The sequence below is a fragment of the Myripristis murdjan genome, chromosome 18, assembly GCF_902150065.1.
Source record: "Myripristis murdjan chromosome 18, fMyrMur1.1, whole genome shotgun sequence".
Lineage (NCBI taxonomy): Eukaryota > Metazoa > Chordata > Actinopteri > Holocentriformes > Holocentridae > Myripristis > Myripristis murdjan.
The window spans coordinates 28,705,458-28,732,181 of record NC_043997.1 but is presented as its reverse complement, the minus strand read 5'-3'; the positions used below and the strand labels follow the sequence as shown (position 1 = coordinate 28,732,181).

The 26,724-nt window shown below is 40.7% G+C and overlaps 1 protein-coding gene and 1 long non-coding RNA gene across 2 annotated transcripts in view; both read right to left on the bottom strand.

Annotated features, from left to right (window-relative positions):
- zcchc4 (zinc finger, CCHC domain containing 4) overlaps positions 1-11,777 on the bottom strand; it is a 33,067-nt gene extending 21,290 nt beyond the window's left edge. Inside the window, exons 1-5 of the mRNA XM_030076192.1 lie at positions 11,592-11,777; positions 10,516-10,634; positions 10,248-10,330; positions 6,683-6,955; positions 6,287-6,367 (exon numbers count right to left, since the gene is read on the bottom strand). Coding sequence (XP_029932052.1) covers positions 6,287-6,367; positions 6,683-6,955; positions 10,248-10,330; positions 10,516-10,634; positions 11,592-11,679 — 644 coding nt within the window. The 5' untranslated portion in view covers positions 11,680-11,777. The remainder of the gene's footprint in view (positions 1-6,286; positions 6,368-6,682; positions 6,956-10,247; positions 10,331-10,515; positions 10,635-11,591) is intronic.
- An 11,947-nt stretch (positions 11,778-23,724) lies between these two features.
- LOC115376537 (uncharacterized) lies at positions 23,725-24,969 on the bottom strand. Its single transcript, XR_003929816.1, has 2 exons — positions 24,780-24,969; positions 23,725-24,105 (listed from the first exon to the last, which is right to left on the bottom strand). It is a non-coding gene; the product is annotated as an uncharacterized LOC115376537 (long non-coding RNA).
- Positions 24,970-26,724: the final 1,755 nt, after the last annotated feature.

Below are 26,724 nucleotides of genomic sequence, written 5' to 3'. Positions count from 1 at the left end.
GGGGTTGTGCTTTGCACAACCCCCATACGCTCTTCCTACGTGGAAGCATAATTCAGCCTTCAGGTGGGCCAAGACCAGCCTCTCCAGCACCTTCATCAGATGAGATGTGAGGGCAACTGGTCGGTAGTCATTGAGGTCCGATGGAGTCGACTTTTTCGGGACAGGAACTAGGCAGGACGTCTTCCACAGCACCGGGACTCTCTCCTGACTCAGGCTCAGGTTGTAGAGGTGTTGGATGACAGAAGACAGCTGGCTGGCACACGTCCTCAGGATCCTGGGGCTGATACCATCAGGTCCTGCGGCCTTCCTCTGGTGGAGTTTCTCCAGCTGTCTCCTAACCTGGCCTGTAGTCACAGTCATGCTGGTGCTGGTGTCTTCAGTGGAGGAGGAGGTAGAGGGGGAGGGGGAGGAGAGGTGCTGCACAGGAGTGGAGAGAGGGGAGGGGTGGATGCGGTGGGGGTGTGTGGGGGTCTGGATGTGTGAGGGAGACAGACGGCTGTGAGCTGAACCTGTTGAAGAAACTGTTCAGCTCGTTGGCTCTCTCCAGGCTGCCTGATGGTAGCCTTTGTCTCCCTTTACATCCTGTGATCTGCTTCATCCCAGTCCACACATCCCTCACATTGTTCTGCTGGAGTTTGGCCTCCAGCTTCCTCCTGTAGTTGTCTTTGCAACCCCTCAATTTCTCCCTGAGTTCGTGTTGCACTCTCCTCAGTTCCTCTCTGTCTCCAGACCTGAAAGCCCTCTTCTTCTTGTTGAGGAGTGCTTTCAGGTCGCTGGTGATCCATGGTTTGTTGTTGGGGTAGCAGCGTACCGTCCGGGTTGGCATGGTGGTGTTTTCACAGAACCTGATGTATTCTGTGATGCAGTCCGTCATGTTGTTGATGTCCTCCCCGTGTGGCTCACAGAGTACATCCCAGTCCGTTATCTCAAAGCAGTCCCGCAGTGCCTCAGCAGCCTCCTGAGTCCACCTCCTCACCGTCCTGGTGTGAACAGGCTGCCTCTTAACAAGGGGGACATACTTGGGGATTAACAGGACCAGGTTGTGATCTGATCTGCCAAGGGGAGGAAGGGCTGTGGTGTTGTATGCATCACTGGTGTTTGCATACAGCAGATCCAGGGTTTTATTTTCTCTGGTGGGGCAGTCAACATACTGGTGGAAAGTTGGCAGTAGTTTATCCAGTGAGACATGATTAAAGTCTCCAGTAATAACAGTGAAAGCATTGGGGTGTTGAGTCTGTATCCTGGCAACGCTGGAGGTGATGACGTCACAGGCCGTCGGCGCATCAGCTGATGGGGGGACATAAACAGCGATCACAATGGCGGACGTGAATTCCCGAGGCAGGTAATACGGACGCATTCCCACAGCAATCAGTTCAATGTCCGGGTTACAGAGACGTACCTTCACATGCACATGTCCGGGATTGCACCACCTCTCACTCACATACAGTGTAATCCCTCCTCCCTTCCTCTTACCGCTGCTAATTACGTCTCTGTCCGCACGAACAACGCTGAAGCCGGGTGCCGCCACGCTGTGGTCCGGGATGTGCGAGTGCAGCCATGTCTCAGTGAAACAAAACACACTACACTCACGATATTCCCTCTGAGTCTTAATCAGCGCGGCGAGTTCGTCCGTCTTATTCCCCAGAGACCTCACGTTCCCCATGATAATCGCTGGTACCGCTGGGCGAAATCTCCTCTTCTTCGCCTTCAGCTTGGCTCCAGCTCTGCACCCCCGGCGCCTCCTCCGCAGCTCCTCCGGGATGTCAGGCCTCGCTCCGGGGAGCAGCACAGGTTTACGCAGCACAATCAGCTGGTCGTGAGTGTAAACAATGCACTCACCGTAGCGTCTGTGACCCTCCGCTGCCATAAGTGCAAAAAGTGTCCAAAAAACGGCCAGAAAGTTTAAAACGAGAAAAAAAGTCGTTGTCACTAGTGATTAGACAATGACTGGTAGAAAAGTACAGGTGGCAGTACTGAAATTACAATAGAAAGAATGAAAGGAAAAAGAATGAAAGGAAGAATGAAATTCCCCCACCGTGGGACTAATAAAGGAATATCTTATCTTAAAAATACAAAAAACTAAGACACACACGGGAGCTGCTGCAACAGGCTGCCACCTCGCGCGGCGCCAACAACGCCAATGCAACCACAGCTTCTTGTTTTTGTGTGATTTTTTTTCCAGAAATGGAATCAAGATGTGCTTGAATCTTTCTAATAACCATTTTAATGCATTCCTTTGGCCAAACTTGTATGGAAAACTGTGTTCATTTGTCTCTTTATGATGAGCACTTCAAAACTTAGCTATGCTATTCTCTATTTTTTTCTATTTCCAGTTTGGTTAGGATATGTGTAAGAAAGGGTTCAAAATTAACCCCATGGGACATTACTTCAGCCTGGTCCCTGGCAGAATCTTAAAGTTCACCCTTCAAGGATTGAGAAAAAATAACTGGCAAGAAAAATCCACCCAAAATATTTAGTAAACAGAGAAATATAGATGTGATCTGATGATTCCCGCCTAGTTTTTTGTAGTTTTTGTCCTGAAATGGAGTCAAAATGAGCTAGCGAAATTAGCCAGTCTGCCTCCGCTCCCCAGGCAACAAGCTCACAAGCTAGCAAACTTAGCCAGTCCACTTCAAACATGGCCTCAAACATGTATGGTCGTATAACATCACACTCAGCAGTAGCCATGACAATCAGATTAGATTTATATAAGATGATAATTCCTGTTTACTGGTTAGCGCTGTTTAACGATGTAGGTTTCAGGTACTTGCCTGCGATTGGCCCAACCGTATGTCACTCAGAAAACAGTCAGCCAATCAGTTGAGAGACGCTGATTCTCTCTTCTGATTGGCTAAACGAACCGTGCTGCCAGAGCTCCGGGAGAAAGGCAAGAGAGAGGAGCTGTGAAACTATATTTAGCAGACCACAGGTATTCAAAACCACAAATACATCTTGCTAGAGATATCAACAGTTAAAATAAAACCCTGGAAAAGTGTACAGCATGGGGTCTTTTAAAAAACAGATGATAGGGAAAAGTGAAAAAAATCTTGAAGGACTACACTATCCAGGCGTTGAAGGGGTGGGCAAATGATCAAATTACATTAACTAATCAGACCAAAGAATGCAAAGATTACAAAATGGCCAAGTAACGAACCAAACTGAGCAAGACACCAAATCCCTGACCTCACTGTGGGGATGGGCAAGGAAAAGAAAATTCCATTTCTGGCAAACATATACTATCATGTAAAATGTGACTGGATAAATTATAGATGCTTTCACAATATTCAGCGAAGTCCATCTAAAAATGAAAACAAAGTACATTTTCTAGTGTGGTTTGAACCAAAGCATAAAACTGTACATGTACTCACATTCTTAGATATGCTGTGTGTCCAATCATGTGCCATGGAGGGCCAAGAGGCTACAGGTTTTCATTCCAGCCAAGACCTCCATCAGGTGATTTCACTGATTAGTTCCTCCTTTCTGATACAAGGTGAGGTGATCAGTGAAATCACCTGGTGGAGGTCGTGGTTGGAATGAAAACCTGCAGCCTCTTGGCCCTCTGTGGCACATGATTGGACACACCTGTGGGAGAAATACCACTGATGCAAATGTCAAAATGTCAAAGAAAATAGCAATGCTCTGTAGGGCTGAACAATTTGGGAAAATAATCTAATTGCGATTTTTTCCCCCAATATTGCGATCGCAATTTAATGTGCGATTTTTTATTTTACCCCTAACCCTAAACACTGTGTGCAAAATTTACAGTCTTAAGAAAAAAAAAAAAAAAATTAAAATTATATGTATCTTACTGCTCCCAAGTCAGTAACACACACACACGACATGATAACTTAGCATTGGCAAGATGTAATGTGTGCCCAAAACACTGGAGCCTCATCCATTCATTCAGCTGTGCAGCCAGCACCATATCTGATGTGTTGTCTGTCGTGATACAGACATGTTTTTCCTTGTGGAGATCCCAGCTGTTGCGCAACAGCCTCTGGCTCAACGGAGCAGTCAGAAACTGACACAAGTGAGACTTTAGTCTCGAAGAGGAATAGCATGTCGGTGGTGTGGAATTATTTTGGTTTCAAAAAAGATGTTGTGCAGCGGCAGCTGTTGTGCAGAACATGCCGTGCTACCGTTGCTACTTCACGGGGTAACACTACGAACTTGTTCCAGCACTTAAAAAAATACCAGAAAACCATATATGACAATTGTCTGGCCAAAATGCCGAGCACAAGTGCGCTTGGCAAGCCAAATACCTCAAGACAGGGATCATTGACCGAAATGTTTGAAAGTGTTACCCCGTGAAGCAGCAACGGTAGAGTAACGGTAAAGTCTCACTTGTGTCAAGCTGGATTCCAGCGGGGAATTGTACCTGTGAATCACGACTTCAAAGTCACGAGTCACGACTTCAAACCATTCCAGGCATAACCGGTAAGAACAACCGTCTCCAGTTGGGCCGCCATTCTTGTGTACAAAACATAAACTGCGTGACGTCGAACGAGGAAGTTTGAGTCTGTTGAGCACAATCGAGTTCACAGGTGTGAATTCACAGGTTTGGCTATAGCCCTGCCCATTTTTAACCAGTAAATCACCAGTTACGGGTGGCCTGGAACGCAGCATCAGTTTCTGACTGCTCCGTTGAGCCAGAGGCCATTGCGCAACAGGTGGGCAGGATGAAAAGTTGGTGCAGCTGAGAGCTCCACTCGCTGTAGCTCGCGTCTCGTGACCAACTTATAATCGCGCAAGTTGCGGTTAGGAAATCGCGTTTTATCATATCACGATATTATTGCAAATGCAATTAATTGTTCAGCCCTAATGCTCTGTTCCCTTTCCAGATTCATCCCCTGTAATGATTGACAGGAGAACCTGCAATGGCCAGATTGCAGTCACAGCAGAGGGGCGTGGCATTTGCTTCTCAGGCTCCTCCCTATCTGCTATGGAGCACCCCCTCCAGTTCGACAAGGTTTGCTGTGCTTTGGGCTCGTTTTCTGTCACAGCAGGCCAAACCTACTGGGAAGTGGATGTTCACTGTTGTGTCGCATGGGCTGTGGGTGTGGCCTATGGCTGCCTGGAGAGGAAGGGGAGGGACAAAGGTGCCAAACTGGGCCGAAACAGGAACTCGTGGTGCGTGGAACTCCGGGATGGGCGTCTTTCTGCCTGGCACAATGACCACAATGTGGCATGCCAAAGTATTGGGCAAGCAACACCAGGAAAAGTGGGAGTATGGGTGAATTATGAGAAGGGCCAGGTGACATTTTATGATGCAGAGACCATGTCTGTTTTACAAAAGTTCTCGGCAGCCCTGACGCCAGTGTTTGACAGGGCTCATCACCAGTTCACTGAGCCTCTGTACCCTGCTTTGAGGCTCCTGAGACCACCAGGAAGCCAGGTGTGGCCGAACCACCTGGAGATCTGTAACCTTAGCACTCATATGATATTCTAGACATATTCCAGACATATTAAAGACATATTGTATAGATATTCAAGAAATCTAGAATCAATAAATATAGAAGATTAGGGCAAAATAATTCTCTAAAAATTCTGAGATTAAAGGCTAACCACTAGCAGCGAGTTTTAGGTTTTTTTTTTTTTTTTAAATGACTGCTCAAAATGACCCACTGGTGCCTAGCTGTGCGTTGTTCTTCATCCTCATCCTCTCTTCAGTGCACACAAGTGGGTGAAAGCCAACTCCAGATTCACTCTCGTTGTGGAATGAGTTTCATCCATTTGGCATTTTGCATCACTATGTTTCCTTTCTTCCCCGGTCCAAATCCACGATTTTAGTTGTTTCCTACTGGATGTGGTGCGATCGATTTGGTACTGCATACTGCTACTGGCTGGGAGCTATACACCCAGTGTTCAAAGTCTTTCACCCAGCAACATCCCAAGCTCAGCAAAACAAGAAAATCCAGGCAGAGGGCAAGGTCTCAGCAGACACGTCACACACCACACAGTTGTAGTGGCTAATAAGTAATGATTCAGAGGGATTATTATTGTATTAGTCTAGAAAACCATAATCAAATTGCCTTTAAAGTCAGAATTATATGATTAAAGTCAGAAACTCAAAAATCTCAGAATTCTGACTTTGTCATGATTGTAATATTACTCTAAGAACTCTTCTGTGTGGTCTTAACGCTCTGTAAAGCTTCTGTAAATAACTACATGCAGAACAGTGATGCAGATTCTATTATGATGTCTTGCTAGTGCTACTGTGTGAGGTCCTGACCATTCCTATGCCATTATGACAGAGCAGCAGGAGAATACAGTAAGACTGACCCACCTGAAGTCAATGTCCAGCAGCAGACTTTTCATCGTCTCATGTTTCCCATCTAAGTTACGCATTTTGATCAGCTCCTGTAGTCTGTCACCAAGATTGAAAGTTACACAGAATGTAAATTAAAAAATACATTCTTGACAATGTTTCATGTCATTAATTCTCCATTATAAACATTTGATCTGTATTAAATTTCATTAATTCATCGGAATCAGACACACTTTACTTGACAAATATAAAGTACAGATCAAAATTTAAGATCAACATTTTCAAAATGAGCAAACTTTCCCTTTAAAGACATAATTCTATCCTGTGTTTCCAACAGGGGTAATTACAGTTTCACCTAATTTGGTAAATGAATCTCTCTGTAAAAGACAAAATCCATCAAATAATGCCTCTCACCTTGGTGTGCCCACACACAGCACCTTGCTGTAACCATTGCCAGCTAAGGTGTTCAACAAGAAGTGTGCGCTGCGGTCGGTGAACAGATACTGGGCATTGCTCTTCTTGTTCTCCAGTGGACACAGCAGCACACTGGGCTTCCTCAGTTGGGCCACACTGATGGCTCGAGACTTGTGGGAGGCGTGGGCATTGAGTTCACCCGGCAGAAACAGCATCTGGCAGTCCTGACAGAATTTTTTGTCATCTTCCAGGAGGGAAACAAACTTTTTGAACCTGAGGGAGACATTACAGTCCATGAAAACAGGCTAACCACCAAAGTCTGACTGCCTATGTGGATTTGATGTCACAGTACTTTCAGTCCTGTACAAAACCGGGCTAATAGCCAATTACATTCTGGTCTCTATTACAATGGTTCTCAACTGGTGGGATGCAGTTCAAAAGTGGACAGCAGGTTAAAAAATACATTAATAAATAGAACGAAATTTAAAAGGTCTTTTCATTGTACAAAAACTAAACTAAAATAACTATAGATATCGTTTTAAAAAAGTTAAATGCCTTAGAAATTGGCCATGACAGGAAAAATAATTTATAAGTTTGAATGCGTGCTTGTTGTTCAGACAAGAGCCTGTAGTTTCCAACAAAAGGCATTGTCATTGGCCACAGTAGCAATTTTTAAATGTGTTTTTCAAGCAATGACAGGAATTACACTGTATGAAAGCACTGTGGATTACAGCACTTTTCGTTTTTACAAAATCAGTCCATGACTTAATGACTAAGGATGAATATGGACCCTGTGACAGCACCAGCTGACCCAATGCTCTACTGTCTGCAGAAAAATAACAACAAACTCCACTCAGCAATATGACGATTTAATACAGTCTTGCTTATCAGTGAACATACACATCTCTTACAAAATAATTTAAAGGGTTTTTAAACATCATGAGGGTCCACTCTGTTTGGCATTCATCTGATGAAGTAAACCACTCCTAAGGAAATGTCAACTTTTAGAACTGGTTTGCCTATTATTCCCACAATCTTCTTCCTCCAAAATACACAACAGAGGGCAGGACTGAGCAGAGATTTTACTGGAACAGGGCTGCTTGGTCAATCAGTTATTTGTAACTTCTAGTAATTAGTGAAACATTTAAAGTCATGTTATATGAAGCATGTGCCATTTCCCATAAAACAACAATAAACTGCCAGATTGCTGAATGCAGTTTGGCATTATGTTCCCTCATATTATCAGTGAAACATATCACAGTCCAGTGGTGGAATGAGTATTAAAAATTGCTGCTCAAATATAAGTGCTGCTGCTTTGTTCATGTTTTACTTAAATGGAAGTACTACTGTAAAAAAAAAAATGAAAATGAAAATGAAATAAAAACAATTTCAAACTAGATTCTTTTAACAGAGCTACAAAAAACCCCAAGGAAAAAGGCAGATAACTCTTTGCATCAACTGCCTAACCTGACTTACTGTGGAAGATTGCATAATTTGTCAGTTTGTGATGCTTTCAATGCCTATAAACTCTGTACACTGTAGTGGATGTGATTTAAAGGCTGATATCACACTGATTCTTGGGAATTTGGATAAATCATGTCCTACTAAGAAAAATGCTATTTCTGTTGGAAATTTACAACATTTTAATGAATAAAAATAATCAAGGGCATAATCAGGGGGTCCATTGCACATTTGTAAGGTTCTTTTATAGGTTTATTTTTAATTTGTATTAATTTAGTGATTATATGTTGGCCCATGGCCTACAAAACCAGTTGTCCTCGGATAGGAGATAATCATTTCAACATGATTAAAACAACAAAAAGTAATAATTTCATTGAATAATATATTTACCACATGAAAGAGTACATCATAACATGTATTAAAAACTACAAACGATGAGTTTTGAACAATATTTACTATTATTTTGTGGTTGCTCAAAATGTGTCCCACATATTCGTCACCACCGTTAGATATTTATTTAAAAAATAATAATAAAAAAAACTACAAGGTCAATTGCATTCCTGAGGACCCCTTTTCAAACCTTAAGCTCTACTGCATGCTTCAAGACCACTCAGGCTCCTGTAAGTTTGCTATTTTCTCTTAAATCTCTTCATATTTTTGGACACTGCTACTGTCACAACCATAACATGTCAACACCGTGACTTCTGTATAAAAAATATTAGATTAGATTATGGAATAAATGTATACTTTTTAAGAAGAGGTCTGATGTAGGTAGCAACAGGGGGGAAACAAGCTGGCTAATGTGAACAACTCATGCTTATCATGTGAAAGAGTAGGTTTTTGTCACCACCGTCAGACGTCACCACCGTCAGGTTTTTTTTTTCTGACGGTGATGACTGAAGTCTGAAAAATGCTTATAACAGTGCTCAGGATTCTTATTTTTTGTACCAAATAGTTAAATAAAGTTGTTAAGCAAGAAACCATTGACTTGAGTGGTATAAATTTTGGAATTGTATGTTGTAATGAAGCCACTGTCACCACCGTCAGATTAGTGTCACCACCGTCAGAGGCAGTTATATTTGTTTTAAATGAATATGCTTACAATATGTCTCTTTGGGGGTGTTGAGCTATTGAAGTAATGGTCTCTTTTAATACAAAATATGTTTTTCAAATAAAAAAAAACATTACGGTGACGGTGTTGACAAAAACAAAGTAGCCTAATAACTTACATTTTTTTATGAAAAAAATGCAAAATGAGGAGGTTGCACCAGTGCATTGCTGAACAGCCAAGACCTTGGCCTATAATGATATACCTTCAGATTTTGTAATTTAACTCACTTTTTTTTTTTCAAAATTAAAACCTCCAATAATATAGAATATCCAAATTCCAAAGAATCAGTGATCAGTGATTTTTAATGTTTGGCCTGTTTACTACTATTTATCCATATTTTGCATTGCACAAACTATTTTATTGCAATGAAATCACCTGTGGTTAGTAATGATTTTGCAACATATAATCAAAATCCCTCGATTTTCAAAGAAAGTTTGAAGTACCATCTGAGAAAATACAGAGCCTCATCCATAACTACAACAAAAGACTTCAAGCTGTCATTAATGTTAAAGGGGGAAATACACGGTATTAACAAGTGGGGTGTGTAAACTTTTGATCGGGGTCATTTGGGTAGTTTCTGTTGTCATTATGATTTAAAAAGAACAAACAGTTTTTTTCTAAATAAATGGCTTCACCCAACCACGTGTGAAAGAAATTCATAGTCTCTGAAAATTGGCCAAAAAATCATAAATTTTGCCAGGGTATGTAAACTTATGAGCACAACTGTATATACATTTTGTAGCTATTATACTAAATATGCAAAATCACTGGTATAGTTGTTTTAAAATGTTTTAACTACAATACAGCAAAAAATGTACCTATATAAAAGTAAAATTACTGACTTTAAAAGTGAACACATCAATGCTATTCAAGTACCGTAACATGAATTAATGGAATTAGTGACTTTCACCCTTGCAAGGGTTTTAGCTAACATGCCTGAAGAGGCGGCTTTACCATAGACTCAGTAGCAACTACAACCTGCTGTCTTCATACCTGGAGCAGTACTGTTGATGGGTGAAGGCAGGTCTCCTGGCCTGGTTCTCTGCCTGTCTGGCCAGCAGCCTGGCCTCTGACACCTTATAGACAAAACATTCATTTTCATGAATGAAAGTTCTAATGACCAATCAAACATCAGACATAACATCGTACAAAAAAAAAAGAAAAGAAAAAAAATACAAGGAAGTTTTATTATACAACAGGTTGTATAATGAAATTAAAAATACGAATTTGGCTATGACACAAAATGAGACTGGCAGTTTACCTTTTCATCCTGCCACTGAAAGAAGTTGCAGTCTTTTCTATCTCTGCAGGCTGAGCAAGCATAAAACCTCCTGCCCCTCTCCTCTCCTTTGCTAAGCTTCTCAAATAACAAAGTGGGACCTGCAAAAGACAATATAAACAGTATGTCAGTTATTATGCAAATTGGGTTCTTTGCCATCAGGTGTAACATGCCCATCCCCCATTAATTGAAACAAGTAATGCCAGACTACTGAAAAATGAAATCTGTTTAATTTTGCGTTGCTTGTGAGCAAAAATACATAATTTTATATGTAGAACATTACTTAAGACTTAAGAAGTTAATATATATCATTTCTTTACTCAGAATAAATCCAATACATCAAGCAACACGCTGTACAATGGCATTTCGACTTTTATTGGTTCGCCTGTTATGCCTAGATTTCAATAACCAAACGTTACACCACTGTAGAGGCTGATCCTAAATTTAATCCTAAAGTTTGTTTACTTTTTTTTTTTTTTTTTTCTTTTAATAAGACCTTACTGGTGCATCGTATCGATGCCGACTGCACTAGACGACACATATATGTACAGGTAAAATCAGTGGTGTAGTCTAGTTTATTCTAGTGGGTATACGCGCGCGCGCGCACACACACATGCATGAACGCGTACAAGCACGCACGCACATACACACACACACACACATACACACACACACACACACACACACAGAGGCTCCCTTTCTGAAACGTTAACGTTAGCTCCATCTGTAGTGTCCCCCGAAACGTCACGGCTGACGGAAGACCCTATGGTTAAAAAGAGCCCGCTTCGTAACACAGAAAAGGCGACTTTATGAACGGGAAAGTGAACGTTATGTCTAAAAAAAACATACTGATACGTATCTCTGCGCATTTTTAAGTGGTTATACGGAAATTCGGGACCTTTTCTAGTGGGTATACGGCGTATACCTGCGTATCACGTAGACTACACCACTGGGTAAAATGTCTTAAGTCTTGTTGTGCTGGTATATATTATACCGATAAGAAATGTAGCTACCACCTCTTTAACAACATTGCGGTGTCCTGGTTATTTACGCCTCACCGTGCGGACAAGACGGAGCTTTGGTTTCCCCTTCTGTCAGAATGACTTCTATTCCAAAACTGTCATCCTCTGACACAGGCACATCCATGATTTACAGCAGTAAATCAACATAAGAAACTTAGGTCTGACAAGCGATAGATGCCATGCCATGTGATTAGTCGCGCAGATATGACGTCGCGATCATCTGGTCGCACATCTAAACCATCATCGTCATAGACAGAGACAAGCCCTGCGTTCCAAATCGCATACTTATACTTTTTTACTTTTAGTATGTACTGCAGCTGCCCTTACAAAGTATGTAGTTTAGTATGTATTGGGACATACTAATTATTTTTTTCCCTACTAAATAGTATGGTAGTATGAGTATTGGAACGCAGGGGTACACACACACACACACACACACACACACACACACACACACACACACACACATGTTGGTTTCCATCACTTCTGGGGACATTACATTGACTTACATTCATTTCCTGGAGATTTATCCTAACCTTAACCCTAACCACTACGTGCCTAACCCTAACCCTAACCTAACCTTAACCTAACCCTAAAGTTATCTTAGCTTTAAATCAAGTCTTCACCCTGAAATTAATGGTGCTCCCTTATGGGGACTTGCTTTTTGTCCCCATAAGGGAGTCCCCACAGCGTGACTGTGTAAACAGATTTATGTCCCCACAACATTAGCAATACCAGGTACACACACACACACACACACACACACACACACACACACACACACACACACACACCTCGGCATGAGCATAGATATAGAAACGTAGATGCCGCGTTTGCTATATGGCGATACGTCAGCGGAGCCGCCATATTGGTAGTGGCAACCAGGGGCGGACTGGGACAAAAAATCGGCCCGGGCATTTTGGACCAGACCGGCCCACCACATTCGATAACGCACACCTTTCCGGTCTTTTTGCTCTCTTAAATGTGTATAACAACTGTGCAACTCTTTAAAACCATAATGCCATGCAATTAGTTAGCTGCCATCAGCAGTGCTGGGCACGTTACTTTGAAAAAGTAATTAATTACAGTTACTAGTTACTTCTACTAAAAAGTAATTAATTACCAGGAAAAGTAACTATTACGTTACTTTTTTAAAAATTGTTCAAATATGTCAAATTACTTGGCTGCCCCAATCATACTGGCCTATAGTACTATAGTGGAACAATAAAATACAATAGATGAATAGGAATTGAACTTTTTTATTCTATTGAACAGGCCACAACTGGCCAACACCTTTTAGGCATCTATTTCAGATCAGTAAGTGCAGGTGCCTATCAACATGAATGGAGAATGAGCCCAAACTGCACATAGGAAGGTCATGGCGACAAACAAAGTATACCACACAAATCCTTTACATCTGAATCTGATTCGATTGGTATGTATATCTCCCCATAAAGTTAGAACAAGGCATTAAAAAAGGCAAAAAACAACAACAACAAAAAAAACCCAAAACAAAACAAGGCAAAATAATAATAATAATAATAATAATAATGATAATAATAATTTAGCACCTGGGTTACAAATTCACAAAAAGAGTACAGAAATGAAAATGACAGAAACCCTAAATACCACTGTGTGTGTCATCTAGCCAGTGACAGGCAGAATGATAAGAATCACTTCACTGTCATGGTTAACAACAAAGTGAGGTAAATAAAGTAAAATCCGACTTTTGTCCGGGTGGGGAATTGAACCGAATACCTCCTGCATGGCAGACGGGGGCACTATACGCTCTACCATCGGGATTTGTGTTCCTTTGGCATTGTTTGGTCTTCTTCTTCATTCATATTGATAAATTACGAAAAAGCGAAAAAGTCCGATCGGTTTGAAAATTGACAGCCGCTTTTTTTTCTCGCAGTTTCTCTGCGCCACTTTTGCGTTTTCTCTCCATCTCAGTAGATCCTATGAGATAACGTTCGACCTGCGTTGCACTGCACACCGGCTCACCGAGCCACAGGCTCGTGATATTATTGGGCCAGCCCCGTGTCAGTGAAGAAAAATAACCAATGGGCCGCAGAGCAGCGTGTCTCAGGGGCCGGCCCGGTGCTGAGTAAACAAACTCTTGCAATGACTTTATTTGCCGAAATCATTATGCAGGCGGGACCAAACTACGCAAAAGGGGCTGTTTAGCAATGTGATTGGGCCAGCCCAGTGTCAATCGGGCCGCTGATCTACTGATCTTACGGTCAGCTATTTCAATAATAATGAAAAAAAAAAAAAAAAAAAAAAAAAAGTGTCAGGGGACTGTCGGCCCACTTAGCACATCGGCGGTGTGCCCGATGGCCAGTCCACCCCTGGTGGCAACCATGTCTATGGGAGCAACAGAGTGGGAGCGCCCGGGAGTGAGACAGCAGACCGCAGCGAATATGCCAGCCTCATGTGCTGATTTTGAGTAGAAAATCGCCAAGGTGGGATGACCTTTCACAGGTATAAGTGGCAGTCTCATTGTATTGAACTGTTTAGAGTTAGTGATCGTAAAATGTTGCTTCAAACTGTCATGAAAATGAGCTGACACTGTGGTGGTGATCTAACGCTAGTAACCTCACATCACCAGCCTCTTACTCCAGCTTAGCTAACTTACTGAGTATATGACTAAAGTAAAGTTAAACGTGATATTTTGATCTTTTTGTATAATTTAGTTTAAAAAAAATGTTCAGAGGAGTGTGTTTATGTTAGCTACATCTAGTAAGCTATGTTTATGCTGCTAACTTTGGCTTAATGCACTAGCTGCATCATTCAGCAACCGTTAATGCTACGGCTTGCTGATGGCTTTGTTTTTTGTCAAAGGTGCCCGAGTGATCCTGAATCTCGGAAAGCTTGGGCCATAGCTGCCAGGAGGAAGGATTTTAAGCCCACTGAGACCACGGTTCTCTGTAGCTGTCATTTCAAGGCAGAGGACTTTGACAGAACTGGGCAAACCATGCGTTGCAAGGACTGTGTTCAGTTTTCAGTTTTCCCGGCTATCCGAACTTTCATTAGCTGTCACAGATTTTCCTACGGGAGCTGACTTTAAATTTTTTTATGTGTTATTAAACACCTTTATAAACACATTGGTGAAGAAAAATTTTGGTAAGGAATTTATTCCCAGATTTTCATAATATTCCATGACATTTTTATTGTGTTGCTTGTGTTATTTTATTATGCTGTCATTATGTGGCATTGTGTGTTATGTGGTATTATTTTAATCATTCTCAACTTAATATTTTACATTTTATATTGATTGCTTGTAGATGCATCTATGTACCCAGGTCTCCTGAAAATAAGATCTTGATCTCAATGGGACTTACCTGATTAAATAAAGGTTGAATGAATGTGTATATTATAATTAGTTTTGTATTGCATGTCTGAATTAATGAAGATGAAAATGATGTTCTGTGTAGGCCAAGCCAAGAGTGCTGAAAAATAAATGATTACTACAGGTGACAACATGGGCAAGCTTAAGTGTGGTGTGGAAACAGAACAACAAACTTAGGTCTTTCACATGTTGTGAAGATGGAAAAAATAGGATTTATCATGTGTCTTGGGTGTGTACGGATGAACTGACTGGGTGTTCTCTTAACTGGAGTCTGGGGAAAAAATAGTTTTGTTCTATTTATTACTGAATTTATTTTATTATTATTAATTGAATAACAAGCAACCAGGCGGCTTTATAGGCTAACAATACAATGGATATAGAAATCTATATATTTGGAGACACTCAAGTTGAAATTGTTAATATTCTTTTACATTTGATGTTCCCTATTCATCAGACAGTAGCCTGCATATCCCTGAGAGGTAAGTTGTGGCTATTCAGGGGGTGTTTTGATATTTAGAGCTGATTAGACCCACCATCAGTATCTGAATTTAATTCCAATAAGTAACCAGTATCATGTTCAAGTTCTCGCGTTTACAACAAGTCAAATTTCTTGAAAATCGGTTCAGGATTAAGCAAGTGACAGTCGGTTTACTCTGGGGTTACTGCGGTTACAACGTGTAGAATGTTGGCTTCCGCCCTGCGCAATATGGCGGACCGACAGACTCATAGTGGTGATGTACGGCAATAGCGAACGTGGCATCTACGTTTCTATATCTATGGGCATGAGCACACAGCAGCGCAGGAGGAAAAAAACTAACGCGCGGTTGTGCCACATTAAAAATAGTCCGTGCGAAACACCGCGGATTTATATTTTTATTTATTTATTTATTAAGCGATTCGAGGCAGGAAAAATTACCCGAGGCAAAAAAAGAATCGAGGTACTCGATTACTTCGAGTAATCGTTTCAGCTCTAATATATATATATAAAATAATTGAAAGTAAGTAATTAAAAGTAAAGTATTTCATATGTATAGATAGATAGATACACACACACACACACACACATATATACTGTATAAGAATGTGTGTGTGTGACTGAGGAGCACACCCACCGGCGCTGTCTGAAGCGTAGCGCGGTGAGAACAAAGTTAAAACAGCAGCGCACTGACATAGATTGTGTAACAAAGTGAAGAGTTGCCACTCCTCTATTTTCACTGGCTAACAGCAGCACACTGGCTTAGCTTGTCTATTCAGAGAAGAGGTATCACTTCGGATTATTTTTCAATCTTTGTTATCACATGCATAGTACTGCTCATTCATTGGTAGCTGAGTTGTTAGGTCTGTTTGATATTTTTAAAATAATAATAATTTAACATATTGTTAAATTAAAAAAAAAAAAAGCCAACAAGATGCAGGTCAAAGACTAAAAAAAGACTATTGACTAAAACTAGACTAAAAATACTTTGGATTTTCTTCGACTAAAACTAGACTAAAATGCCAAGACTTTTCGTCGACTAAAATGTGACTAAACAAAAAAGAATACAAGCTGACTAAATATGACTAAAACTAATAAGGGCATTTGACACAAGACTAAGACTAAAACTAAATTGAAAAATAGCTGACGAAATTAACAAGAACAGAAATGTGTTAGAATATTAAAACAAACTATTTCATTCCAAAAACTGCGTGGGATGCAACACGTGGCGATAGAGTTGTTGCATTGCCACAGACATCCGATTACAGCCACTGCTGTTATATTAATTTCCAATGCGATGCTGTTCATTTTAAAGTTATTGGTTTAGTTATAGTTGTATATATAGCGAGCGAGTTTGCGACTCGCGCTGCGCCTCCAAACAGCCATGCCAAGACGTGTCCGTGACACACACACACACACGCGCACACACAATGGACACACTTGCATTTAGTTTATAAATGCACAGCCACGAACCTACTGTATTAATACCGTGTATATATATATATATATATATATACAGTACAGGCCAAAAGTTTGGACACACCTTCTCATTCAATGCGTTTTCTTTATTTTCATGACTATTTACATTGTAGATTCTCACTGAAGGAATCAAAACTATGAATGAACACATGTGGAGTTATGTACTTAACAAAAAAAAGGTGAAATAACTGAAAACATGTTTTATATTCTAGTTTCTTCAAAATAGCCACCCTTTGCTCTGATTACTGCTTTGCACACTCTTGGCATTCTCTCGATGAGCTTCAAGAGGTAGTCACCTGAAATGGTTTTCCAACAGTCTTGAAGGAGTTCCCAGAGGTGTTTAGCACTTGTTGGCCCCTTTGCCTTCACTCTGCGGTCCAGCTCACCCCAAACCATCTCGATTGGGTTCAGGGCTGGTGACTGTGGAGGCCAGGTCATCTGCCGCAGCACTCCATCACTCTCCTTCTTGGTCAAATAGCCCTTACACAGCCTGGAGGTGTGTTTGGGGTCATTGTCCTGTTGAAAAATAAATGATGGTCCAACTAAACGCAAACCGAATGGGATGGCATGTCGCTGCAGGATGCTGTGGTAGCCATGCTGGTTCAGTGTGCCTTCAATTTTGAATAAATCCCCAACAGTGTCACCAGCAAAACACCCCCACACCATCACACCTCCTCCTCCATGCTTCACAGTGGGAACCAGGCATCCATCCGTTCATATACATATACATACACAAATACACATATATACATATACATATATATACACTACTCACAAAAAGTTAGGGATATTTGGCTTTCGGGTGAAATTTACGGAAAATGTAAAAAGTTCACGCTACAGTGATATTATATCATGAAAGTAGGGCATTTAAGTAGAAGCATGCACTGGTGATTTCCTCATCTCAAACAATTTCTTGAAACAAAAGCCAACAACAGTGGTGGATATACCACAACAAAAAATGTCAATGTCTCAATAACTTGTCATGTGCCCTTGAGCATCAATTACAGCTTGACAACGACGTCTCATGCTGTTCACAAGTCGACTTATTGTCTGCTGAGGCATGGCATCCCACTCTTCTTGAAGGGCGGCCCTCAGGACATTGAGGTTCTGGGGTACAGAGCTCCGAGCCCCTACACGGCAACTCAGCTGATCCCATAGGTTTTCTATGGGATTCAGGTCTGGAGAAAGTGCAGGCCACTCCATTTGAGGTACCCCAGTCTCCAGCAGCCGTTCCCTAATGATACGACCTCGACGAGCTGGAGCATTGTCGTCCATGAAGATGAAATTAGGCCTGTGTTGTTCATGCAGGGGCACAGTGACTGGATTAATGATGTTATTCAGGTAGTATGGGCTTGTCACTGTACCATTCACAAAGTGTAGGGCAGTTCTATACTGACTAGACACACCTGCCCACACAGTAACACCACCACCACCAAAGGCTCGTCTGGTGACAACAGTGGCTGATGCATAGGGCTCTCCTTGATGTCTCCAACATCGTTGGCGGCCATCATTTCTGCTCAACATGAATCGGCTTTCATCAGAGAACAGCACTGAGGCCCACTGGTCCCTCGTCCAGTGTAAATGCTCCCTGGCCCATGCAAGACGATGACACCTGTGCCTGGTGGTGTGTCAGGTACCCTTGCAGGTCGTCTAGCACGCAGACCATGCTGATGTAAACGGTTTCGAATGGTCTGACGTGACACTTGGGTGCCTGCACCTCCCTTAAACGTGCCTGGAGTTGAGTGGCATTCATCATCCGGTTCCGCAGGGCACTGTTCACAATGAAGCGGTCATCAGTGTGGGATGTGGCCAAAGGACGTCCACTTCTATGCCTTTCTGTGACTCTTCCAGTCTCTCTGTATCTCTGTTGCAACCTACTGATGACACTCTGTGACACTCTAAGCTCAGTGGCCACTTCTGTCTGAGAACATCCTGTTTGAAGCCTCGCAATGGCAAGGTACTGTTGATCAATTGTTAGGTGTCGTCTTGGTCTCATGATGTCAAAATGTGAACAGCGTGATGAGGAGGACTGTTTAAATACCAATTCTAATTGAACCAGGAAATTTATTGGCCGATTCATGGATCAAACACCTGTTGTGAATTTTGCCGTTAAACTCCTTGTTAGAGAACAGCAACTTGTGCAAAAAGTACTGAAACATTGAACAGTTGGACATGTGCATTCAAAAGTTTACAGAAGGTCACATTAAGTTCACCTGTAAAGGTTATAATGCATTTTAGGTTCATCCTGAAATTTCACCCGAAAGCCGAATATCCCTAACTTTTTGTGAGTAGTGTATATATATATACATACATATATATATATATATACACACACACACACTATATTACCAAAAGTATTCGCTCACCTGCCTTTACTCATACTATGAACTGAAGTGCCATCCCATTCCTAACCCATAGAGTTCAATATGATGTCGGTCCACCTTTTGCAGCTATTACAGCTTCAACTCTTCTGGGAAGACTGTCCACAAGGTTGAGGAGAGTGTTTATAGGAATTTTTGACCATTCTTCCAAAAGCGCATTGGTGAGATCACACACTGATGTTGGTCGAGAAGGCCTGGCTCTCAGTCTCCGCTCTAATTCATCCCAAAGGTATTCTATCGGGTTCAGGTCAGGACTCTGTGCAGGCCAGTCAAGTTCATCCACACCAGACTCTGTCATCCATGTCTTTATGGACCTTGCTTTGTGCACTGGTGCACAGTCATGTTGGAAGAGGAAGGGGCCTGCTCCAAACTGTTCCCACAAGGTTGGGAGCATGGAATTGTCCAAAATGTTTTGGTATCCTGAAGCATTCAAAGTTCCTTTCACTGGAACTAAGGGGCCAAGCCCAGCTCCTGAAAAACAACCCCACACCATAATTCCTCCTCCACCAAATTTCACAGTCGGCACCATGCAGTCTGAAATGTACCGTTCTCCTGGCAACCTCCAAACCCAGACTCGTCCATCAGATTGCCAGATGGAAAAGCGTGATTCATCACTCCAGAGAACGCGTCTCCACTGCTCTAGAGGCCAGTGGCGGCGTGCTTTACACCATTGCATCCGACGCTTTGCATTGCACCTGGTGATGTGTGGCTTGGCTGCAGCTGCTCGGCCATGGAAACCCATTCCATGAAGCTCTCTGTGTACTGTACTTGGGCTAATCTGAAGGTCACATGTGCAGAAAGTCGGCGACCTCTTTGCACTATGCGCTTCAGCATCCGCTGACCCCTCTCCGTCACTTTACGTGGCCTACCACTTCGTGGCTGAGTTGCTGTTGTTCCCAAACGCTTCCATTTTGTTATAATAGAGCTGACAGTTGACTGTGGAATATTTAGGAGCGAGGAAATTTCACGACTGGATTTGTTGCACAGGTGGCATCCTATGACAGTTCCACGCTGGAATTCACTGAGCTCCTGAGTCAATATCAATATAGGGTACCATTTGGTGTCCCGGGCAGAAATCACTCACTTTTCATGAAAAATTTGCAAAATAACAAAACTCTGAGGGTTTATTATAAATGGCCAAACATTTAAACACACATTGGTACAAAGATACATCTTTAAAAGGGTGTTTTTCATATTTTAAAAAAATGTTCTATGATTAGATGCATGTGATTTTGCCATGTCCCAAACTCCTCTCTACTAACTTCACTGAGTGAAATAAGTAGATAAATGATATACAATGTACAAACCTTTTACATGCTCTTGTTGCTCTCATCAAGTACTTGAATAAAATGAGTCAATTGGATCATTTATGGTCTAATTTCATAATAATAATAAACATTTTGCATGTGTCCCTGGATTTGCTGTCCACCCCGTCATTAGGTGGTTACTGCCACTATAAGAAACCCCCTGCTGTAATCAGTGACATCACTACCACTGCTTTGTCTTTTACAAATGGAGTGAAGAATAGCTCCTGCAGAGAGTACATATCAACATTTATATTTTGACATTTTCATCATTTTATGATTGAACTTGAATGTGTTCAATCTTAATGTGTCCACCCTGTCATTGCAAAATATGAATCTATATAAATGCTTTTCAGAAATTCAAAATATGTTTGTTAAAGTATACACAGTCACCTTCCTAACTGATACATGTTGCTAGCTAATGGCCCACCATGTGCTCATTAAATGCAAACTTCAGCCAGAAACGTCCTCCCTGTCATTGTCCACCCCGTCATCAAGTCTAGTTTTATAACAGTTTTATAAGTTTTTCAGTGTTTCAGAAGTCAAGTGGAGGACAAAACATATGCAGAGAAAGAAACCATTTGAAAGGATACCTATGTTTATACCTTTTGTTGTAGGCCTACATTTAGGGACCAACATGTTTTTGTTTTGTTTATATCAATCTTGTTTGTTCCTCTAGTTGAAGGTTTTATTTATTTATTTTTGCTGTTGTTGAATGTCATTTCCAAATGTAGCCTACCTGTGCACAATTCAAAATACAGTAGGTGAAAAAAGTCATGTTTTGACAAAAAACATTTGTTGACAAAACCATAACATTGTTTCCTTTAAATATATATGAGGCACTTCACTATTGTCCACCCTGTCATGCCAAGGTCCACCCCGTCATGTCATTGTCCACCCCGTCATGTTCATGTTTTATGTGAATAAATAATTATTTTCACAAGTTATCAAAACCTTTTGTGTGATTTTGCTCTGAAGAGATTAGGGCCAAACAGTATTATTTCAAAGTTTGACCAGATACCTTTATTTATAGAGTTTATTCAGAAATGAAAGTACAACTTTCACAGATTTTACATATACAAACATATTTTCCATAATTTCTGTATTTTTGAGAGATGTTTTCCAGAAACTAAAATATATTCCTGAACGAGGGACCAAATACCTTTCTGAAAATGTACATTTTGTAATCAATATATGATTAGAATATATTTACTCTATTTAGAAATTGTCCCATGACAGGGTGGACACATTTTGCAATTCGCTTGTACTTTCTATGCTTGCAGTCAATTTATAAAAGGTGCAGGAGCTTGACCAACATGCATTTCTAACAGCTTAAGGTCTACTGTATACAATGGATATGGAGTTCAGTGGAAAATCTCATCTTTTTTTGTGTGACATTGGGAAGTCTCAATGGCACTCTATACTGATATTGACTCTCCTGAGAGCGGCCCATTCTTTCACAAATGTCTTGTTTCACAGTCTGCATGCCTGAGTGCTTGATTTTATACACCTGTGGCCAGGCCAAGTGATTAGGACACCTGATTCTGATCATTTGAATGGGTGAGCGAATACTTTTGGTAATATAGTGTGTATATATATATATATATATATATATATATATATATATATATATATATGTGTATATATGAAATACTTTCTTACTTTTAATTACTTACTTTCAATTATTTGGATACTTTTTACTTTTACTTAATATTGTTCTAAAGCCACGGTTCTCAAAGTGGGGTCCGCGACGCATAGCCAGGGGGTCCAAGAATTAATATATTGTTTACCAGAAAGTCCCATTCATTATTGTCCATAGTAAGTCCATAGATAATGTCCTTTTGAGAAAAGGGTTCAAGTTGGATCTTTGTGTGCAACCAGTCGTGGATATCAGTCCAGAGTGCTTTCAAAAACATACATTGGAAAAATAAATGATCAGTTGTTTCAGTATCATCACAAAATACACATTTACTTGTATCAAAACCAAATCTCTGTTGTAATAATTCCCCAGATGGGTACACACCATTTAAAATTTTAAAATGTATTTCTTTTGGTTTTGGATTTATGGGAAATTTTAAGTATTTAGAGCATAAAGAGTATATAGTATCTTTGGAAAAGATTAGTTTAATGGAGTTTCAAAAAGACAGTAAAGGGTATGTGATATTATCAAACATCTTTCTAATTGTTTTATTTGGAATTTTAATACTCTCAGAGTCAAATCCTCCAGCTAGGAGATGTGGAAACTTAGGAGTGATGTGAGTTGAGTTTGAAACAATCCCTTGAATTAAACCTAAAATAGGGACAGGGATGGCTTTTATTATGGATGCAAAGGAGTTACGACTGACTACTAGATCAATTTTAAGGCAAAAATTTTTGTAAGTCATCACACACCCATCATCGTCAACTAAATGAATTAGAGACCAAATACCTTTATCCATCCAGTCCTTGTTATATAACGACTTGTTTTTAACTATAATGTATCTATTGTTCCATATCGGTGTGTTGTGCAGGGTGAAATTGTGACTGTACAAAAGTTTCCAATATAAGAGGACTTGCTGGTGAAACAGGGATAATTTCACAGGAAGTTTCTGAATATTGAAATCACATTTTAATAAAAACTGTATGCCTCCTAGTTTACTTAAGACTTCTCTAGGGATATGATACCAAAAGCTGTTATTGTTAAGGAAGGTTTTTAACCAGTTCATTTTCAGTGTACCATTTATAAAATCAAAATCAATAGCCTGTAGACCTCCATCTTTGTATTCTTTGGTCATCTCTGTTCTCTTAATATAGTGTGTCTTTTTCTTCCAGATATAATCAAAATTGATTTGGTTAATCTTCTTAATGGCTCTGTTAGGAATGGCTAAAGAATATGCTGGATAGATACATCTCAATATGCTTTCCATCTTAGTAAGAAAAACTCAACCCACTAAGCTGATGTCTCTTAACAACCAGGAGTTAAGTTTAGTTTGACATTCACTTATTACTCTCCATACATTCATATTTTCTCTTTCAGTTGGGTTTTTAGATATATGTATTGTAACATGTAACCCTTCTGAGGAAAGTGGGTAATGGTAACTATAACAGTAACTTAAACTAATGGCCAGATAACAGAAGATCCAGGTTTGACTACGGAGCCCAGGATTAACGACGACACCAGGAAGACACAGAAACTGTATGGCTTTTTAAGAAACAGTATGCTTCCCTATTTATTACAGTGGGAAAACAGTATGAACACAGGAAATACACAAAACAACCTTACCCGGGTAAGTATGAAAAATAAACCAAGTTAAAATAAAAAATGTTTTTGCAGCTGCGTGAGTCTCTTTTATTGTTTGGTCAGTTCACTTTACTGTGTGCGCACCGTTCAGGTGGGAATCAGTCACGCCACACTACTGTGTGTGGTGGTGTGTGCATATATGTAAAAGTGAAAAAAGGATTCAATTCCGCGGTCGTAGATCTAATGATCCTCCAGGGTCAGGCTCGCCATCAACATCACTCTGGCTCCGTCATCCAAGCAGATCCAGTCCAAGTCCAAGGGTATCTCAAAAAACCTGACCTACAATAAGTAGGATCAGAACACATACTTTCATTTTCTCAGATCTCAAAATATGAATTATTGAAAATAAATCACTTTAAGATTATACTGAATCCATGTCTGTAGAGAATAGTTGCTTTAACTGAACTCTTATTGCAATATAATATCACAATTGGTTAACAGCAAAAATAATCAACTCAAAATATCATGTTATGATATAAAAATAATTATTATTTCCTCTTAACAACAGTATTATATTTTTTTATGTTCTTCACATAACATTTAACATATTAATTAACAAAATAACCAAGATATAAAACCTTTTCACAGTAAGTAAACATGACTTAATGTGCTTACAATGCACAAATAAAGCACCAGACACACACACAGTTCACCATAACTGCATCAGTGCTTAATACATCAGTGCTTGGTGTGTGTGTGTGTGTCAGCATAGCAGGGCTGCGTGGTATTGGAGCTAGCATTTCACCGTTAGCATCCGTGCTAGCGGTTAGCTCGCGACATTAGCTTCCTTGGTAACGGTTAGCTCGCGGCATTACCACCTTAGTTTTTTAGCTTTACACAAAATAAAACAGCCGCTCGCGTTTATGCTAGCGGGTAGCTCGTGAAATTAGCTGTTGTTGTGTTGAATTAGCGGTTTAGCATTTAGCCTTTAGCAGGACAAAACGGCTGCATACCAATGCGATTCTCCTTCCGAGCGAGTCCTCCAGCTGCACTCCTGCAGGTCCGGGTCGTCCGGGGGAATTCCACTGTAGTTATTTTTCCGAGCTTCACAAGTTCCACAGTTTAATCCACTTTCTTGCATCCACCGTCCTGATATGAGTGAGGGTCGTGCCCAAAACGTGTTCGCGTTCGCGCTCTCTTCTTCTTCTTCTTCTGTTTGGTTTAATGGCAGTTTACTCCTCAGTGTCTGGAGCATTACCGCCACCTACTGAGTCTACGTTGGAACAGGAGATTAGGCAGTTACAGACTAGAACCCCTTAGTGACGGAGAATCTTAAATCCTTTCTATTAACCTTGTTTCCCGTACAAAATCCATCAGTCGCCCCATACTTGTCTTATTGTCTGCTTTTAGCAAGTTTCCTAAATTAAATGTTTCCTTATTTTTCTCCATTGCTGCTTTCAAGGTCTTCCTCTCCTCTTCATATCTCACACATTCCATCAGCACATGTTGCACCGACTCTGTTACCCCACACTGTTCACATTTTCCATCTGTGTGTTTACCTATTTTATATAATGTTCCATTCAACCCTGTATGTCCTATCCTCAACCGTGTTAATGTTGTTTCTTCCTTCCGGTTCCTTCCAATCCTTCTTCCCTCTCCCACCTGTCTCTGTATTGAAAATAAATGTCTGCCTGTTTCTACTAATTCCCAATATTCTTGCCATTGTTTCTGACTGTATTTTTTTATGAGTGCCTTTCCTTCTGCTTTACTTAACCTGATTTGTAGATCTATTTCTTGTTGCCTTAATGATTGCTTTGCTAACATATCTGCCTCCTCATTTCCCTCTATTCCCACATGGGCAGGAACCCACACAAAACTCACCCCCAGCCCTCTTTCCCAGACTTCATACAGGTTACTGTGTGCCTCATAAATTAGATCTTGTTTACACGATTGCATAGTTTGTAGGCTTGAAAGAGCCGCCCAGCTGTCTGATGCTATGACTAATTTGTCTTTTCCATGAGCTTTTATCCACTGTAATGCTATTATTATTGCTGCTATTTCTACTGCATACACTGATAAATAATCTGAACACCTTTTCTTTATTCTAATTTTCTCCGTAGGGATATATATTGCAGCCCCAGTTCGGCCAGTTTCTGGGTCTTTTGACCCATCTGTGAATATTATTTGATTATCGCCATATTTCTCTTCCAGGTATTTCAAGGCTACAAACCCAGCTGCATTTTGTCTCTTCACTTCCTTAAGAAGTTTCTTAATCTCAAAATTTACTTCTGGCATTACGAAAAGCCATGGGGGAATCCTTGACACTGGAACCGTTTTACCAACCTGAATCTGTTTTAAACCTGCCCTTTCCGCAACTCCCTTTCCAATTTGACCAAAACTGACTGCATTACTGTTTTCATATTCCCAACATTCCCTCAGGGTACTCTTTGTGGGGTGATCCTCCCCGTGCCCTTTTATATTAATCCAGTATGCCAACATAATTTTCACTCTTCTAATTCTCAGCGGCTGTTCTCCTGTTTCAACCTGCATAGCTGCTACCGGGGAGGTTTTATATGCCCCACAACATATTCTCAGCCCTTGAGCTTGCTGCACCTCTAATTTCTTTAAGTGAGTGTCTGCAGCTGACATATATGCTATGCACCCATAGTCTAATGCAGCTCTCATCACGGCTTGGTATATACCTAACAATGATGTTCTTGACGCTCCCCAGTCTCTTCCAGATATACATTTCAATAAATTATTCACTTTTTTACATTTGTTAATAAGTCTGTCTGTATGCTGCTTCCATGTTAATTTTTCATCTAGCCACAATCCCAAAATCTTACTGTTCTGACCTGTTCTATTTTTTGGCCATATAGATATAATTCCACTTCTTTATGTCTTCTTGCAAAGCATATTGTCTGTGTCTTGCTTACTGAAAATTTAAATCCCCAGCAA